Source organism: Homalodisca vitripennis, unplaced genomic scaffold (assembly GCF_021130785.1).
Source record: "Homalodisca vitripennis isolate AUS2020 unplaced genomic scaffold, UT_GWSS_2.1 ScUCBcl_3406;HRSCAF=8931, whole genome shotgun sequence".
NCBI classification, from domain to species: Eukaryota; Metazoa; Arthropoda; class Insecta; order Hemiptera; family Cicadellidae; genus Homalodisca; species Homalodisca vitripennis.
In genome coordinates, this window is record NW_025779516.1 from 12,898 (window position 1) to 31,604 (window position 18,707).

The 18,707-nt window shown below is 33.2% G+C and overlaps 1 protein-coding gene across 1 annotated transcript in view; it reads left to right on the top strand.

The window, feature by feature from the left end:
- The window catches only part of LOC124372509 (homocysteine S-methyltransferase YbgG-like), a 29,359-nt gene extending 11,270 nt beyond the window's left edge, over positions 1-18,089 (top strand). Inside the window, exons 4-6 of the mRNA XM_046830910.1 lie at positions 2,946-3,217; positions 12,655-12,869; positions 17,803-18,089. Coding sequence (XP_046686866.1) covers positions 2,946-3,217; positions 12,655-12,869; positions 17,803-17,959 — 644 coding nt within the window. The 3' untranslated portion in view covers positions 17,960-18,089. The remainder of the gene's footprint in view (positions 1-2,945; positions 3,218-12,654; positions 12,870-17,802) is intronic.
- The last annotated feature ends 618 nt before the right edge of the window (positions 18,090-18,707 follow it).

An 18,707-nucleotide genomic window follows, 5' to 3' on the forward strand; every position in this document is an offset into this window, starting at 1 on the left:
GCTCTACCGTGTCTATTTAAATATTATTATAACTTAGCAGACAAGACTAACCATACACTAATTTATTATCTTAAACATATACTCAATATCATTTTGACCGATCAACCATACTCTAATTTTTTTAGAAAATATATTTATGTTCCTACTATTTTTGACTAATTCTGGCAATAAATTATATGGCCTCGGAGCTATAAAAGAAAAAAATGTTGTAAAATGTATTTTTATAGACAAGGCAAGGTCAGAAGTTCTAAAAGTCAATGATTTCAATTCATTATCATTCAACTTTTCATTAAAGCAGAGTTAGATAATTTTACCTCCTTAATTATGGTTGAATTAATCATAACATTCAAATGTTAGTGTCTTCAATAGGAACAAGAGAACGAGAAAACGTCTTGAAATTAGATTTTGCTATATTAGTTTTTATATATTTGTTTAATTAATTGTGCAAATTAGTTTAAGTCCATAAAAGTTTTCAATTCTAAATCTTTCAATGATGTTTCACTAAAACAAAGTTATTAATTGCATATTGAATTAAATTTGGAAATATTAAGGATGAATTGCAATGATTTACATACAATATTATTATAGAATAAGTCACACTGTATTCCATTAATGCTCAAAGCCCACAGGTTAGTTTTGTTCTTAAACAAGTAGATGAAAAACAAATAATATGTGCCATAGTTAAAACCATCCAAGTGTGAGGATATATTTGGCTTATCCAATAAAATACTGAAATTCATTGCTCCTATAACTAGTAATCTCAGTTCGTGAAACTCATTGTCAGACTCTTCAAAAAGTATCCCCTTGTTTAAAAAGGGTGATAGATCCTGTATAGATAAATATAGAATAATTTAACATTGTTACGAGTACTTTTAATTTCTAAAATATTAAGTCTTGTGTTAAGAATCAGCTCATGGAGTTTCTAGATGAAAATCAAATTGTTTTTCAGATAGCCAGTTTGAGTTTAGGATGGGCTACTCAACATTTCTACAATAACAGTATCTCTTTTGACATTTTATTGAATAAATTACAATATTAGTGATTATGTAATGATAACTTACAATTCTTCAGAACTTACTTACGTGATATACTATTATATGGTCAGTGTTGGTGATCATTATTTGTCTTTAAAATAAATTCTTACTGGGGTCTCACAGGGCTCTGTCTTGGCCCCTCTTATTTATTCTGAATGTCAATAATTCACCAATCAATTTTTACTGTAATACTGTATTGTATGCGAACGATACCTCTACAATAGTAAAAGGCAACCGTATAGATAATGTATTTAGTAACACTAATAGGATAGTAACACAATCAGTACAGCCGCTTTGTGGTTTGAGCCTAATATATCAAAAATTAATGGAAATAAAACTGAAACCATACTTTTCCCTCTAAGAAATATTGAAATGCAAGACTATTTTGAATCCGGTAAATCTCTTAGGAGTTACTTTGGAGCACAGGTTTATATGGGATAAACACACAATTAATTTAATTTCGAAGCTGTCGAGAGTGTATTTTTTACTACGAAAACTAAAAGGCAGTGTTAGTAATGATTTAAAATCGCTTACTGCAGTTTTTCCATTCTCATATGTTGTATGCAAACATATTGTGAGGTAATAGTATATGTGCAGAGATGGTTTTCCTATGGCAGAAGAGGGTTGTAAGAATTTTGTAAGTTATATTTTATTAATATTAATATACTGAATCTTCTGTGCATTTTCATTTTCCATAATTTAGTTTATGTACAAGAGAATTTAAAATATTTTACAAACTTTAATGAGATACACCGTCATAAAATACATGCCAATGACTTATTTCTGCATACAAATACATTAACTAAATACAGTAAGAGTTAAAAAATAAGTGCAAATCAAGCTCTTAAAGAAAATACCTGAAGAATGGACAGTATTATAGTTAAACAAAAACTTTCCAAATGGCTCACCACTTAAATCTTTTACTCTGTAAATGAACTTCTGAACTCAGAGGTGGATTTAAATTTTTAGTTTATCCACATGTACAATGTTTTTTATATCTTATTATACTATGTTTTATACATTATTGTAATATTACATATGTTTTTCAACTGATTTTATCGATTTGGTAAAGAAAATTACAGTAAAAAATTATTCTGTTTCTGATTTGAATAGCATAAGTTTTTCTAATACATTTCTCACCTCACCATAAGATCTAATTCAATTTTCATAATCACGCATCATTAAAATCATTGTAAGTTCATGTTCACTGAGTTCCATACTATACAATTAGTTGATAACTCAATAAATAACTACTTCTTAATTTTGTAAACATCAACAAACTAAATCACCTCCCTTGAGTCAAACAGCTAAGACCAGAGATCCTTGTTTATCGGGGAGGTCAATGCTTGCTAGGAGTGTTATTGTGGGTTTTGATCAGTGTTAAACAATAAATATTAAATACTTCCCCGAATAAAAACATTTAAAATTTGAATTAGCCGTTGATTTGTAATGACGAGGTAGCAACCTCTAAGTTTCACTGTTCATTTTCCTTCATAAAGACCAACACAAACAATGTGTAACTTAATAGGACATTACATTTATAATTTTTAAGTTGGGTCCAAAATTTTATAATTTGTGGGCAGGGGCAATCTTGTGACACTAACAGAAAATTGTAGTTTTGTACCTTAGATGAATATTGAGTTTGGTTTTTGTAAGTGCGGTTGTTAAAAAGTTGATATTGTGTGTCCGTACTTTTTTTCACCCTGTATTAGTTTGTATTGACTACAGGCAAACCTTTTTAGGTTTTTGTAGTTTTGTGTAAGCAATGCATGTAACTTGATGTTTTTTCGTGAATAAATTGAATTGATTGATTGATTGATTGATTGATTGATATATAACAATTTAAGTTTTAAATTATCATAAAGTTTATTTAAACTGATAATATTCTGTAAATTTGTAATTTTATTATAGGAAACACCAAACCTGTGGCAGTTGTAGGAGTGATTGGGCCGTATGGAGCGTATCTGCACGACGGTTCTGAGTATCAGACAGCAAGTTATGTCGATCACATGACCACCGAAGAGTTGGAGGAGTGGCATCGTCCAAGAGTCGAGGCTCTGATAGAGGCAGGCTCTGACTGCTTGATCTTCGGCACCATTCCTGCCCTCAAGGAGGCGGAGGCTTTCATACGAGTCTTAAAACAGCATCCTGGTGTCAAAGCAATCCTGTCTTTCTCTGCCCAGGTTTGATATTATGATCAGACATATTATTTTTTTCTATTTATATCCAATTCAATTAGTATGGCAGCTGACTCTGTGATACAATCAATCAATCAGGGTGTGACTTGAATGTACGATTATGAGTGTGTGGAACTTAAAGATTTGTGTTTGGAGCAACCATCAATCACTAAAAAACAGTTTGTAGGTTCGGTCTTTTGCGTATGTGAAATCACAACTATTGTTGGCTTATAGTGAAACGCCAATTTTGATTGTTGATTCACAGTAATGCATGTATCATTTGAGAGCAGATAGAAGCTGCTTGATGCAAAATATAATTTAAAAAGATGAATCCAAACATTATTACATCACTTAAGTGAAAGAAATATCCTGATCATCCAAAAATCATGTGTCATTTTAAAGATTTCAGTGTATGTTATAAAACATGAACACTTAAAAGGTCCTTTAAAAATTGGAAATCATTCAATTGGAAATTTTATTACCTTGAAAAGACATCTGGGATTAATGCACTGGTACATTTTGTAATTGTAATCATGATTACTTCACTCCAAAACAACAATGCTATACTGAAGAAAATTAAAGTAAATTTCTAAACTGAAGAAGGCATGATTTTAACCTGAAAAATTTAGATCACATACTAGTATAGGAGCTAGCAATATTTTCTAGAGAGAATTTCAGGTCAGCTGATTTTTTGATATACTGTCTTTCTTGCTCTTTCGATTAGAGTCCGGGCTATCTGGCTGGCGGTAGTGGTTGCGTTTATTAATGCGCATCTTACCTGCACAGGTAAAAATCCTGGAGTTTAAAAGAATTTTATTATGCGTAATTTTAAATTTTTCCCTTTAGATAGATCTACTAGACATTCATTTTTTATTGCCAGACATTTTTACTGTTGTTAATTATGTGCCATACGCGAAATTTTATTTTTTTTTTTTTAATAAAAAATTCAAAGTATTTTAGAATGTCTGTAATTTTTATATTATGTTATTTAAAACCTAAAATAATCTAAAATTAATTTGCCAGACGTTAATTTGATTGTTAAATATTAAATATATATATAAAAATGTAATAAAAAGTATTGCGATATGATGCTTGTGGTTGGAGAGAGACAGTTTGAAGTGCAAGAGAGACAGAAAGCGACGGCAGCGCTTCGGCATATGGACAACAATACATGGCGTCAGTCTAAAATCACATGTTTGTGTTGTGTTTGTGTTATTTGTGATATTTATTTATTAACTTCGCTACAAGGGCCAGTGGTAAAACGAAATGTGTTTTCTGTAAAGGACATAAAGGTAAAATAATTCTTTTCGTGATTGATAAACTGAAGAAGTGCCAGGAAGTTTTGAATATACGTTTAAAATATAAATTAAGGTACAGTGACATTGAACTGCCTACTGAAATAAATGAGACAGATGGATACCACAGACAATGTTATAGCAGTTTTACAGCTTTAATGGCAAAATACCGTGATCCATCGACTGAAATAGATAGTACCAGTAAATCTATTCCACATAATTTGTCATCAAACACTCCAGCAAATATCAGTGATACTATTACGAGTAACACAAACAGTGAAATCGTAAGTGAGATTGCTGCTTCAAGTTTAATTCATCAGACAACATCCCATGATTTTGACTTGAGTTTAAATAAAAAAATAATACCGGAAGATGCTGGTGAAAATGTAAATAATCAGTGTATGTCAGGACATCCTAACCCAAGTTTTAACGATGAGGTACTTTCAGAGGATGCAGCTGTAAGTTTAGATAGTCAGAGAATGCTTGGAGATATTGCTTCCAGCTCTGTTAGCAATTTGAGTATCAACGAAAATAACGTTTGTGATGATTATCTTGACACAAATATTGAATGTTTTGAAGCAGGTCGACAATTCAAAAATGTTTGTTTTTATTGTGACAAAGATCGTAAACAAAATAAAGAAAAACAACAAAATCTTCATTCATCAAAAGATGCAAAACTTTATCAAAAAAATTACTGAGTGGATGGAGAAACTTAATAATGATGTGTTGTTACAAAAAATTAATGATTTAAAATCTACAAATAGACCAATTTTTTATCATCATTTGTGTGAACTAAATTATTTAAATGAGTATAATAAAGTAGTTTCAGACATTCCATGTACTTCTTGGCATAAAAATCGTAATATCCATAAAGAAATTTTCAATCATATTGTATCAGCAATAAACGAAGAGGTTTTAATGAAAAAAAATTGTGTATCGCTATCATCTCTTTGTGATATGTACAATAATGAGTTGAAGTATGAGCAGAAATTTCAGCCTCAGACAGATATAAGTTTAATAACTAATCATTATCTGGAAGAAAAAATACAAAAATATTTCAAGAAAAATATCAAAATTATATCGAAGCAAAAGAAAAAAATTATTATTCATAAGGATTGTAGTTTATTAGAAGATGATCTAACAAAACTTGAAGAAAACAACCTTATTGATAAAGTCGCGTTAGTATTACGAAATACAATTTTGAAAATTGAAAAATCAAAATTACCATCAAAAATTAAAACAAATGACTTGATTACTGGTGAATGCGTGATTCCTGATAAATTACATCGATTCTTCAAAGCATTTATTGGAGGTAAAGATATTAGACGCAGAAATGGTTTAAATTGTAGTAGATTGAGTTCTTCAATGGCTGCTGATGCAATTTTTTGTATTGAATTGGTACCGTTAAACCATCCAAACACATTACTCTTGGCATGACTATAAAAAGTCTCACAAGTAGTAAGAAAATAATAAATATTTTAAATAGATTTGGACATTGCTGTAACTATACTACTCTAGAAGAATTGGAAACAGAAGCAACTATCTCATCAGTACATCGAACACAAGTTTGTCCTCCAGACATCATTTTAAATCCCTCACTATGTACTGGTGTAGCTTTTGATAATTTTGATAGATACGTTGATACCTTGAATGGAAAAGAAACTTTGCATGATACTGTGGGAATCATATACCAAAACATTGATAATAATTCACATGCTCAACTAAATCAAGCTAATGATAATTCAGAAGATTTATTACCAACAGAACCATCACAAAAAAGAAAACGATCGTTGACAGACTTCACTCCCGACATAATTCCCTATGGTAAGCAATTAAAGATGGCAGGTCGCTTAACACCGGTCGAAATTGATCGATCATCACCATCACCTGAAAATGTTTCATCTTTACAAACCATTGATCTGTTACATTTGCTGTCATATGTTTTTTGTGTGCCAAATACACCATCTTGGACAGGATTTAATGGCAGAATGATAGAAGACAATACTCCAAAACAGAAAGTATCATATCTTACTCCTATTAATTTATCACCAGCAAATGTATCAGTGGTCGCGTTTACAATGGAACAAGCACAAACAGTTGGTAAAGAATGTGGTCAAACTTATGTACAGGTCACATACGATTTAGCAATTGCTAAAATAGCTTATAAACTTCAAGCAACAGAAGGTCTCAAGTTTAGTAATCTTTTTATACATCTTGGATCGTTTCATTTAATGATGGCTTTTTTTAAAGCTGTCGATACTTTCATCGATGAGTGTGGATTATCCCACATTATGATTGAGAGTAAAATCATTGCTTCAGGGTCTGTAAATGGAATAATTGAGGGTAAACACTTTAATCGTTGCAAACGTCTACATCCATTGATGGCATTAAGCTTACAGATGTTACATTTTGATCAATTTTTGAAAAGTAAGAATGCTGAATATGATTTTGTAAAAGGACAAATTTATGAAGATCTTTTAGAATATCAGGAGAAAAAATTTTCCTTCTCATCATCAACGGACACTGATTTATTACCTAATAAAATGTTATCGCAACTGCTCAATTCATACAAGAAATACGTAGCAAAGACCAGGCAAGGTACCCATGGAAAAACAGCACAGTTCTACATGATCTACATCCAGTTGGTTAGTTATTACATAAATCTTTTGAGAAGTATACGTATGGGTGACTTTCAAATGTTTACGCACGTAATTCCAAAAATGACTAACTTGTTTTTTATTGTAAATCAACCTAACTACGCTCGTTATTGTGTAAAATATTCAGATTATTTAAATAATGTCGATAAAACCACCCTGGACTACAAGATGATTTTAATAAAGGATGTTTTGGAGTCAAAAGAACTGATAAGCCATTTTCACAAATACCAATAGATCTTACACTGGAGCAAACGATAAATGCCGATGCAGCTAAACGACTGAGCGGAATTGCTCACTTTACTAATTCTTTAGCTGCACGTCAACGCTGGACCAAAAGTCACAGCATAAGAGCAGCGTTAATATCACATGTCTTGGATGTTTGTGGCTTAAGATACTTACAAGATGTTACGGCAGAATTACAACCGAACAGAATTAAAATCTATGGAAAAACAAATTGCTGATTTTATTGAAATTCTCGATAAAAATTACAATCCATTTGATCCAAAATTAGACAAAGAAAATCTATACAACATTGCTACTTTAAAGCCTGCTTCTCCTGACGTTACTGATTTTTTACTAAATATTGAAGAGAATGGTGAGACTCTAAGAAACCAATTTATCAGAGAATGCATTGAAGATGGGAATAGATTTGATAAACCGATAACTAAAAATAAAGTTTTTAATTTTGCTGAGGTGCCAAAAAAAAAGAAGTTGACTTTAGGAAATAAAGTCGTTGAGTTGCGAATGCAAAGAGATCTATTTGGTAGAATGCTGGGGATTTCTCTGACTCACAAGGTTCACATTGAGAAGGTTTTGACATTCCCACTCACCCCTATGCCAACATCAATGTGTCACCCAGATGGTTCAATCTGTAAAAACTGATATATCACAATAAGCAAAGCTCATCGAAAAAAAATTGGGCAACACTATATATCAACAACCGTCATCTTTTGATGTTTGTCTTGTTGATGGTTTCTTTTTGTTGCATCTCATGAAAGATGTACCACAAACGTATGATGGTATATCTAAAAAGTTTATGAGTACTATCTCCCAAATGAAATCTATTCGTATTGACATTATCTTTGACCAGTATTTCTCGTCGTCTATCAAAGATTGCAAACGTTCACGTCGAGAAGAAGCAACCAGTCCAGTATCAATTGGTTCAAATCAAGCTCGACCACATAATTTTGCAGCAGAACATAAAAATATACAATTTAAAGAAGCTCTAGTAAACTTTTTTTATAGATCACTGGGATAGTGAAGATATGGTACCTTTTATTGCTAATAAAAATATTTATGTAAGTTACAATAAATGTTATTCTTACAAGGTTTCAAATAACAAAGGGATTAAAACAACTGAAGAATCATTATCATGTGAAGAACACGAAGAAGCTGATTCTAGGATCATTTTTCATATTTGTCAAATCGATTTTGACGCTGAAGTTGTTATACGCTGTTCTGACTCTGATATTTTAATTATACTTCTGGGAAATATGGATCACTTAAACTCATCTTTAAAAATCTGGATGGATATGGGCGTAGGAAATCATCAACGATACATAAACGTCAATGAAATATACCAAATACTTGGAGTATCTTTATGTTAAGCTTTGCCATGCTTCCACGCAATCACCGGGTGTGGTTACACACCAGCATTTTTTAGAAAAGGGAAAGTTAGACCTTTTAAAATATTAGAGAAATCGAACGAATATCAATTAGCTTTTCAAAATATTATTACGGGTGACGAAGAAATACTTGAAACTACCTTTGTAACCCTTGAGAAGTTTATTTGTCAAATGTATGGAGTTAAAAATTCTTCGAATGTTAATGATGTTCGATTTCATCTATTCTCAAGCACTTTTCAGTCAAAAAAAATCCGATGAGAACTTTTAAAAAAAATATCGTAACTTCGACTCATCCAGTTTGCCACCCTGTAAAGCAGAATTGCTTCAACATTTATTAAGAGTTTGCTATGTGACTAAGCTATGGAGAAATGCTCACTTAAAACATCCAACATCTTTATCTCCAGTTGATTCCGGTTGGACCATCAACAATGATAAATATGATTTTATCTGGTTTGTGGGAGAGAAATTACCTTCCACAGTTTCAGATGTTATTATTCAAAGTAAGTATAAAATAGAACATTTATCAATAAAAACTGAATTATTATATAAAAAACAAAAAGAATTACAGAAATTTTAATTATTTCTTTTTTACTGATGATAGAGTATTGGAAGACAATGACAATTCCCAAGACGATGATATAAATAATTCTGACAGTAACAGGGAAGATGATGATGATGATGATTATTATGAAGATGCCACCTTTTTTTGTGACACTATTACAGAATGAAAAATTTGAAATTTATGAACAAAAACTTTACATTAAATATTTGTAATTTACATGTTATAATCGCTTTTGAATAAAAAATGTAATTTTTAAACCTTCTATGCTATGTTTTTAATTCCATTCTTTTCAATTTATACTTGTTTTAATTTTTATGTTACAAATTTTTTCATCCCAACTTGTATTTACAAGAACAAGCGTAAGTAATGTATTTTTGCAATTATTTTCTGTCTCATTCTTAAAAATATTCTGTTATACATTAGCCGAAGCGCTGCCGTCGCTTTCTGTCTCTCTTGCACTTCAAACTGTCTCTCTCCAACCACAAGCATCATACTGCAATACTTTTCATTACATTTTTATATATATTTAATATTTAACAATCGAATTAACGTCTGGCAAATTAATTTTAGATTATTTTAGGTTTAAATAACATAATATAAAAATTACAGACATTCTAAAATACTTTGAATTTTTTTAATTAAAAAAAATAAAATTTCGCGTATGGCACATAATTAACAACAGTAAAAATGTCTGGCAATAAAAAATGAATGTCTAGTAGATCAATCTAAAGGGAAAAAATTTAAAATTACGCATAATAAAATTCTTTTAAACTCTAGGATTTTTACCTGTGCAGGTAAGATGCGCATTAATAAACGCAACCACTACCGCCAGCCAGATAGCCCGGACTCCAACCGAAAGAGCAAGAAAGACAGCATATCAAAAAATCAGCTGACCTGAAATTCTTGTTTTAGAAACGTTGCTAGCTCCCGTACTATACTGTTTACATTAATGCCTCCAAGATGTAGTGGCTGCGGTATGCACTTCAGTTTATGTGATTCCAACACTTTTTCAAACCAGGTGATTTAATTAGTAAATACTATTTTGTTATTTAAAAAAACAAGTAAACTGACATGAAAGCACATACTTTTATCATAATTGGCACCAAATTATTAACGCTTTACATATCGAACAAACGTTGTTTACATATTGACAAACAAATGAGCACTAGATTGGAGCTGTATGTAGGATGATCAAATTGCTTCAACCCAAATTATGATGTGATAAGATCTTGTGTTTGTTTTGCCTCATGTTGACAGGCATTGGGAGTGTGGATGGCAGAGCAATCTGATATCTGACTTTGGATCTGAGTTACAGATAGCGCAGGTTCAAATCCTGGCTGTGGCTACTTTTTATCAGTACCATCCACTTGCACTGTATTGACTCTCTTCATTATACTGTTTGATAAGATACTCGCACAATACAGTGGCACAAGAGGTTGGACAAAATAAGGCTTAAATGGGAATCAACCTCTCCTTTAAAAAAATTGCTTGCAGCAAAACGGTCCCTTTATATACGGTAACTCATTTATTTTTTAACAGCGTAGAGCAGGATTTGTAATTTCTCACAGTATGTTCTTGAATTTATTGAATCCACAAAAAGTAGTGTTGATTTTTCACTTTTTCGTTCACTTTGTGCACCAAATCGGCAGTGATCACTGAACTCATACAATTCACAAATGGGTTTTCACACCTTTAGCACTAAGAAAACTAATAATAGTGCGTATTTCATAGTCAGCAGAATTCACAATCTGCGAAGGCATAAACAAATGCAAAAACATTTGATTGTTGTAACAATAACATTTTGCTCTATGAGAGTTGTAGGTACACATTGTACATGCATATGACACAGACCCCAAAGTTGGACTTTCACAACAGTATTTACTTAAAAAACACGCTACTTACAATTCAATTCGTTTATTGCCGTTAAATAACATATGTTACAATAGGCTTTGTCACATTAGTCAATTAAATGGTAGCACAATGATACAAATAAAATAGCAGACATTTGACTTCAGTGAAAATTTGATGTAAGATAGCTTGTTGTTTGTCAATGTGTCTTAAGTCTTAATCTAAATATAACAATTAACAATATATAACAATTAACAAATATAGCAATTAACAAACATAACAATTAATAAAATTAACAATCAATAAATACATATAATACAATAACAAAATAATACAAAATTACAAAATATGAGAATAAATTATGATATATAAATATTACACCTAAAATATTATGTCATCTAATGAAACATTGTAGAATTCGTCTAAACTATAAAAAGCTTTTTTTAAAAAACCATTTCTTAAGAACTAATTTAAAACTATTTACAGACAAAGACTTTACATTTAGAGGTAATTTGTTTAAAAAGCTTTATGCCAATATGTATGTAATTACTTTTTGTCTTACTTAGACGTACAAATTCTTCATCAATAAGGTTTTTATTTCTGGTGTTATATACATGTTTACTGCTTCGTAAATTAAATTCTGCATAATGGTCTTTAACATACACAATTGATTGAAACATGAACACACAGGGTAACGTTAGAATACTCAGATCAATAAAATGCGGTCTACATGATTCAGTGTCCCCAATTCCCACTATACATCTAATCGCCTTCTTTTGCCATATAAAAACCTGTTGAGCCCCAGAGGAGTTTTCCCCAAAGAGTTTGTACCGTATAATAGGTGACAGTGAAAAAAAGAGTAGTAAGCATTTAAAATAAGTTCCCTACTAGTACATGTTTTTAGTTTCCTTAATAAGAAAAGAACTTTAGCCAATTTTTTACACAATTGATTTGTATGTTCATTCCAACTAAGCTTGCAGTCTAGATTTATTCCTAGGAGTTTAACAGATCTATTTTCAGTGTTTTTAAGCCCAAAAACAATTCTTTCAGTCTTATTTTTATTAAGTAATAATTTATTATTTTCAAGCCATATGCAAGACTTTTTAAATGTGGTTTCACTGTCTTCGAGTAATATATTAAGATCTTTTCCTGCATTTAACAATGTTGTGTCATCAGCATATAAAGCACAATTACTGGATAAGAAACTTGGGAGATCATTAGTAAAAATAATAAAAAGAAAGAATATACATATATATTATACATATCGATATCAAATAATATCTTATACAATCCATTAATCCTTATATATCATTAACAGTCAATAATGAGCTTTAATCAAGAATATTTGATTTTTATATAGTTCAGAGTTCTCAATGTACTTTATTACACACTTTTGTACACCATAAGGTTAATTTTTTTTTTTTTTAAGTCTGTGTTTCGTAATTGTTCAAATCAGAATGAACAGACAATCTGCCATGGAGAGAAATTGTCAGATGTGGCTCAATGCTGCTGGAAGTTGGCAGCTGATCAGATTCTCGCCATCGGGGTCAACTGTCAGCATCCACGGTTCTCGGTACCTCTGCTGCGCTCGATCAAAGAAGCAAATCCGGACATCCCTCTGTTTGTTCGCTCAAATAGTAGCCATGAGAGATTCAACACTGAGACATATAAGTAAGTGTTAGTGTAGGTAGAGTTATAAGGAACTCTCAATAGAAATATTGTTTTACCATGTTGAAAATAGAATATTGATGAAGGAATTAGAATATTTAAACCTTTTTCTGTGTGAGACAGCGATTTTTATTATAAACATTTAACCTCTACATATGAAATCTTTCTCGAAATATCTTGCCACATAATTCATTCACATTTTTTATCATTAAGTTGAATTTCATAGCAGTTTTTAAATAATAAATGTCTACATACTTTTCTTTTTTACTCTGTGTTCAAACTAAAGGTTGTTGCAACAGGAACTGCCTTGTTTTGACTCTCCGTAACTATACCGATTAGGAAACCGTAACAAAAAAGTTACAGGTTTCATTGGAGCAACAACACAAATGTTGCAAGGAGTGCATCCTGCTGCATCAAAAAATTGAAGGTTCCAATGGAGCTGCTATGACAACGCAACCGTTGCTAAGAAAAAGTAAAAGGTTTTTCACTGGGGCTAATGCGACTATGCGGCTGTTGCAAATGAATGCCTGTCTGTCACGAGATCGTTGTAACGGATTCTGGGCAGGTATTTGTATTAAAAGAATGAGATAACCCTAACTCTGTATGTTACGAGTCCAGAGAGTCTATATTTTTATTCCACTCCTTTTTCCTCTCCATCCAATACTTTTTATTATGGATTGGGAATTTACTTCCATATAGCAGTTTTTAATTCGAAACAATGTTTTATAGCTTTTATATATTGACAATTTTATTCTGTGGTTATACACATTTTAAAAATATTTTCCTCCTTTACTTTGATTTCATACCATCTTATAAATAAAAATGAATGGTGAAATGTGTTGGTGAGCGCTAATCTCAATAACGGCTGGACCAATTAGGTTAATTCTTTTTGTAAAATGTCCATTGAAATCCGAGGAAGGTTTTTATGAAGAAAAAGTTAAGAAAAGTTACCTGGAATATTTTGGGACTCAGACAAAATTGTAGTTTTTACGTTTCATAATTCAAATTAAACTGGCACTAAACAGCTGTTGACAGCTATAGTTCGACACTTTCTGAAACATCTGCTTATATTTAAATTTTATATATAATAAGTAAACAGTGCTTGATCGGTAGTGTAATGCGGATAGTAAATAAAACATTAATATATAAATGTTACTCCAGATTGCACCAGTGACAAATTAAAATCATTTAATGTGTTAAATACTGTAAAACTAACGTTAATGAACAAAGTTATGAATGTTTTCACATAAGTTACTTTAAACTGGTGGGTTTCCTTGACATTAAGATACTAAATTTTAACAATGGCTTATGGAAAAACAGAGAAATGAATACTAACATGCCTCAACAGTTCATTCTTTCCCTGGCTGCAGTCCAAAAAACAAGTGTAACGCAAAACTTTGATAAGGATTATTTTGGAATGTTGCATAACCTTATAAGGATTTCCCCCTTATACCGAAAGTACAGAAGAAGTAGGTAGGACTTCCCCCTAAGTCATAATAGGCTTTTCAGTCCTACTTATGTGTGCATTTTCTTCATCAGGACAAAGCAAACTCAACTATGTCAACACAATTTTGTCCAAAATAGATTTCCGAGAACTAGATAATAGAACGTATATAATATTTCGATCGAGGCAGTATGGCAAGCTAAACTGTGACATAGTAGGTAAGTGAATTTAAACGGTCTTTTTTTTTTTTTTTTTCCTTCTGAGGGAAGAGGACACTTTGTCCCCGCACTTAGTCCTAAAAGGACCTTTGCGCCTCCCTTACTTTAATTTGTGCCCTCAAAAACCGAGGCTTTTGCAAAAACCAATCAGATTTAAGGGCTCCTGTTCTCTGATGTCCTTGGGGCTGAGGAGATATGCTCCCAAGTATCTTTTCCTAGTCTCTACGATGGCAGGACAATCCAACCAAATGTGCTCTGCTGACTCCTCCTCTTCTCCACAGAGTCTACATTCGCTGCTCCGACTAAGGCCTACCTTCAAAAGGTGCTTCCTCAGAGGGCCATGTCCTGTCAACATTCCTAATACCAGTCTTATATCCTCCTTATTCTGGTCTAGGAGAGCTATCCACCCTTTTGCATAAGGAGAGATAAACATTTTGGATATTCTTAAACCCGAGGCTCTGCTCCAATTCTTGTATCTTGTCCTCTTTTCCCAATCTTTAACCAGAGCTTTAATGTTGGAGAAGGATATCCCACAACCTGGCTCAGGCCCCACCAATGTGGATTCTGCTCCCTTTTTGGCGAGGATGTCCGCTTTTTCATTCCCATGAATTCCTTCATGACCCGGCACCCAACCGAGTGTTACTCTGTTATTTGTTGCTAGCTCTGCTAGAGCATTCCTGCATTCCCAGACCGCTTTCGAATCAATCGAACAGGTATCCAGTGCCTTCAGTGCAGCCTGACTATCAGAGAGTATTAGGTATGATAATCCTTTTGTCCCCAACTGTGTGAGTCTTCTAGAACATGAATCTATTGCCATGACCTCCACCTGAAAAACTGAGGCATGTCTTCCTAGGGGCACAGCCATGTCAACTCCAGGTCCATGTATTCCATATCCTGCCCTAGAGTCTAGGAGTCAACCATCGGTGTAAAACTTCAGGACTCCTATTTTAGGGTAGGCCTCCCTTTTAATCCAATCCTCCCTACTTCCGATAGAGACCGTATATAATTTTTCAAAGGAGTATTTCTTAACCATAGTATCAGATACTTTGGTTAGCATTTCAGCCTCAGGAAAATTTTCCAATATCTTCATGTGGCCTTCTAGGGAGGTAGCATTTATTACCTTTGTTCCTAGTAGCTTCATTGCGCTCATCGCAGCTGTTCTCATCACTTCCTGGCCAAGAGGAGTATAACCCAGAACCGCTTCCATTGCTAGTGTTGGGCAGGAGCTCATTGCTCCCGTGATGCTTAAGCAAGCTAACCTCTGAAGACTCTGTAGCCTTCTTGCAGCTGTTGTTTGTTCAACCTTCGGCCACCACACTAGAGCAGCATATGTGACCATTGGTTTTACTATGGTTTCGTAAATCCAATATATCATTTTGGGTTTAAGTCCCCATTTAAATCCAAAGAGTCTCTTACAGGCCCCAAGGGCCATTATTGCTTTGGATGTCTTGTTTCTAATATGGGAGTTCCAAGTGAGCTTCTCATCCAGGATTAAACCCAGATACTTCACTTCTTTTGTTTGGTTAATGCTGATTCCCTCCAGGACCGGTTTTACTAGCTGGAATTTCCTTTTCCTGGTAAAGGTAATCATATTAGTTTTTGATGGGTTGATCCGCAGACCTTCCCCATGACACCAGTTGCTTATGAAGTTCAGTTCTGTTTGTATTAGGCGTTTCCAGCCTGCCTATGTTTTTCCCTTTAATCATAAGCACTAGGTCGTCCGCATAACATAGTAGCCTTATTCCCCTCTTCTCTGCTTTTCTTAGGAGATCATCCTCTACCATCGCCCACAGGAGAGGAGATAAGACTCCCCCCTGGGGGCAGCCTCTTTGGGCCGTGATCGCAGCCGATTCGTCCCCGTACTTGGCTTTCACCTGTCTGCTTTTTAGGAGGGCTACTATCCATTTGACTACGTCTGGGGAAACTCCAAAACGTTCCATCGCAGTCTTCATGGATTGATATGCTACTCGGTCGAAAGCTCCTTCAATGTCCATAAAGACGCTGACTAGGGCTTCCTTTTTTCCGAAGGTATTCTCCACCTCTCTCACTAAACTGTGGAGAGCAGTGGTGGTTGATTTTCCTTCTATGTATGCGTGTTGTGTGGGACTAAGTGGGTGTTCCAGTAATATTATGTCCCTTATGTGTCTATTTATTATTTTTTCCATAGTTTTTCACCATGAAGGAGGTTAGGCTTATGGGTCTGTACGAACTGGGTTTTGTTGGATCCCTGTCATTTTTTCACAAGAACACCACTAGTGCTATCCTCCAGTTCTTTGGTATATATCCTAAGGCGAAACTGCTTCTAAATAGAATGCTAAGGGTATTTAATAGAATATCCAGCCCCTCTTGAAGAAGGGCTGGAAAAACTCCATCCGCCCCAGGAGATTTAAATGGCTTGAACGATCTTATCGCCCATTTAATTCTTTCGTGTGTGAATAGTCTGTTAGACAACTGTCTGGCTTTTGCCACCTCCCGACTGGATCCCCCCCCCATATAGAGAATAAGTATCCTCATTACGAGTTAGCTGACCCCCCGGGAAGTGTGTCTCCAGAAGTAGTTCTAAGGCCTCCTTCCTGTTCATTGTTAGGTCTCCATTGTCCTTTACTAGAGTCCCCATAGGATTTGTATGCTCCGTTTGGAGAGTTTTTTGTAGGCGGTCTTAAGTAGGCACTTTTTAACCGAAGTAAGCATCTCGGTCCTACGTAAGTATAAATATTTTTTTTCTTCGTCAGAATAACAAGGCAAACTCTACTATGGTACTGGAAATATCTTAGACCTGAAATATATCTCAAAGACTGGAAATATACGTTTTTTTAACCAAAGTAAGTTTTCCGAGATCTGTGTGATCCAAAATTTTGTTTTTCTTGATCGGAATAACTCATGTTGAAATTAAAGAAATGCAATATATGCAACACAACAAAATGTGACAAATAAATATAATATTTGCAACGGAACTGTTAACTGGAACCACTCAATGGCTGTTGTGAACTCACTGCAATGGTACCGTGTCTGGTATGATTTTGGCTGTCTGTATGTTGGGGTAGTTTGGCTACATATGTTAAGATATCACATTTTGCAATCTTATATGAGTATATTCAATTTGTTTACAAATTTATTTATATATTATTGTGTTACCCATCTAATATTAGATTTTAGACATCAAACCAAACCTTTATTATAACCTCTTTATAGCAATGTTACAATTTATTTTAATCCATACGATAAAACAGTGTTTTATTTGTGTATTGTAATTTATTTTTCTTTAACTGTACAGGTGGGAACTGACAGAGAATGAGAAAACCTTGCAAGAATACTGCAGAGATTGGTTAGAACTGGGAGTGAAGTATATCGGAGGTTGTTGTAGAACTACAGTTGATGACATCAGTAGCTTCAGAGAGGAGATCAGAAAATTCACAATCAAAAATAAGTGAATAGAAAATGGACAGAAGAGAATTTTTAATCTAAATTAGAGAAAGGTGCCAAGTGCACAAATATTTACTGTTTTCATGTTCTGTACATAGGTTATACTGAATCTATTTTTAAATATATCTATATACCTGATGTTTTATAGTTATTCTCGCTTAAGACCATCAACCTCCAAAATCTACAACATAATTCTAACCCACATTGACAAATGATAATTACTCTTTGAACGTACAAACCGGCAGATTACTGAGGCAACAACACACATCCTTCGCTTTTAGCTGGTTTATACCTTCCAGTTAAACCTACACTGAATACAGCAAGTTAAATAGTTAGGTCTAATCTACTGCGGGGGATGACTGTTGGAGATGTGAGGCTTCCTAAGTATAAAGGAACTTAGTAGTCTTGACTCAAAGGCGTGCCAGCCCTGTCCACTTATACTAGAAAGAAAGATTCAAGATTCAAGATCTTTATTTGTTGTTAAACATGATTTACATGCAATAAACATCGTCAGTAATATGAATGGCTTAAAAAATATTTAAACTAAGAACTTCTTATTTCAGTTTCCTTAAGCTTCTTTCAATTTCTTAATTTTTAATAATTAATTAACAAATTTAAATAGAGTAACAAGAAACTAACAACAAGAATTAACAGAAAATATTAACAAGATTAACAGTGAATAACAAAACACTAACAAAAAGCCTATAACTAGTGAATTAAAATAATCGAGATAAAATTGGTAAAATTAGTCAACAA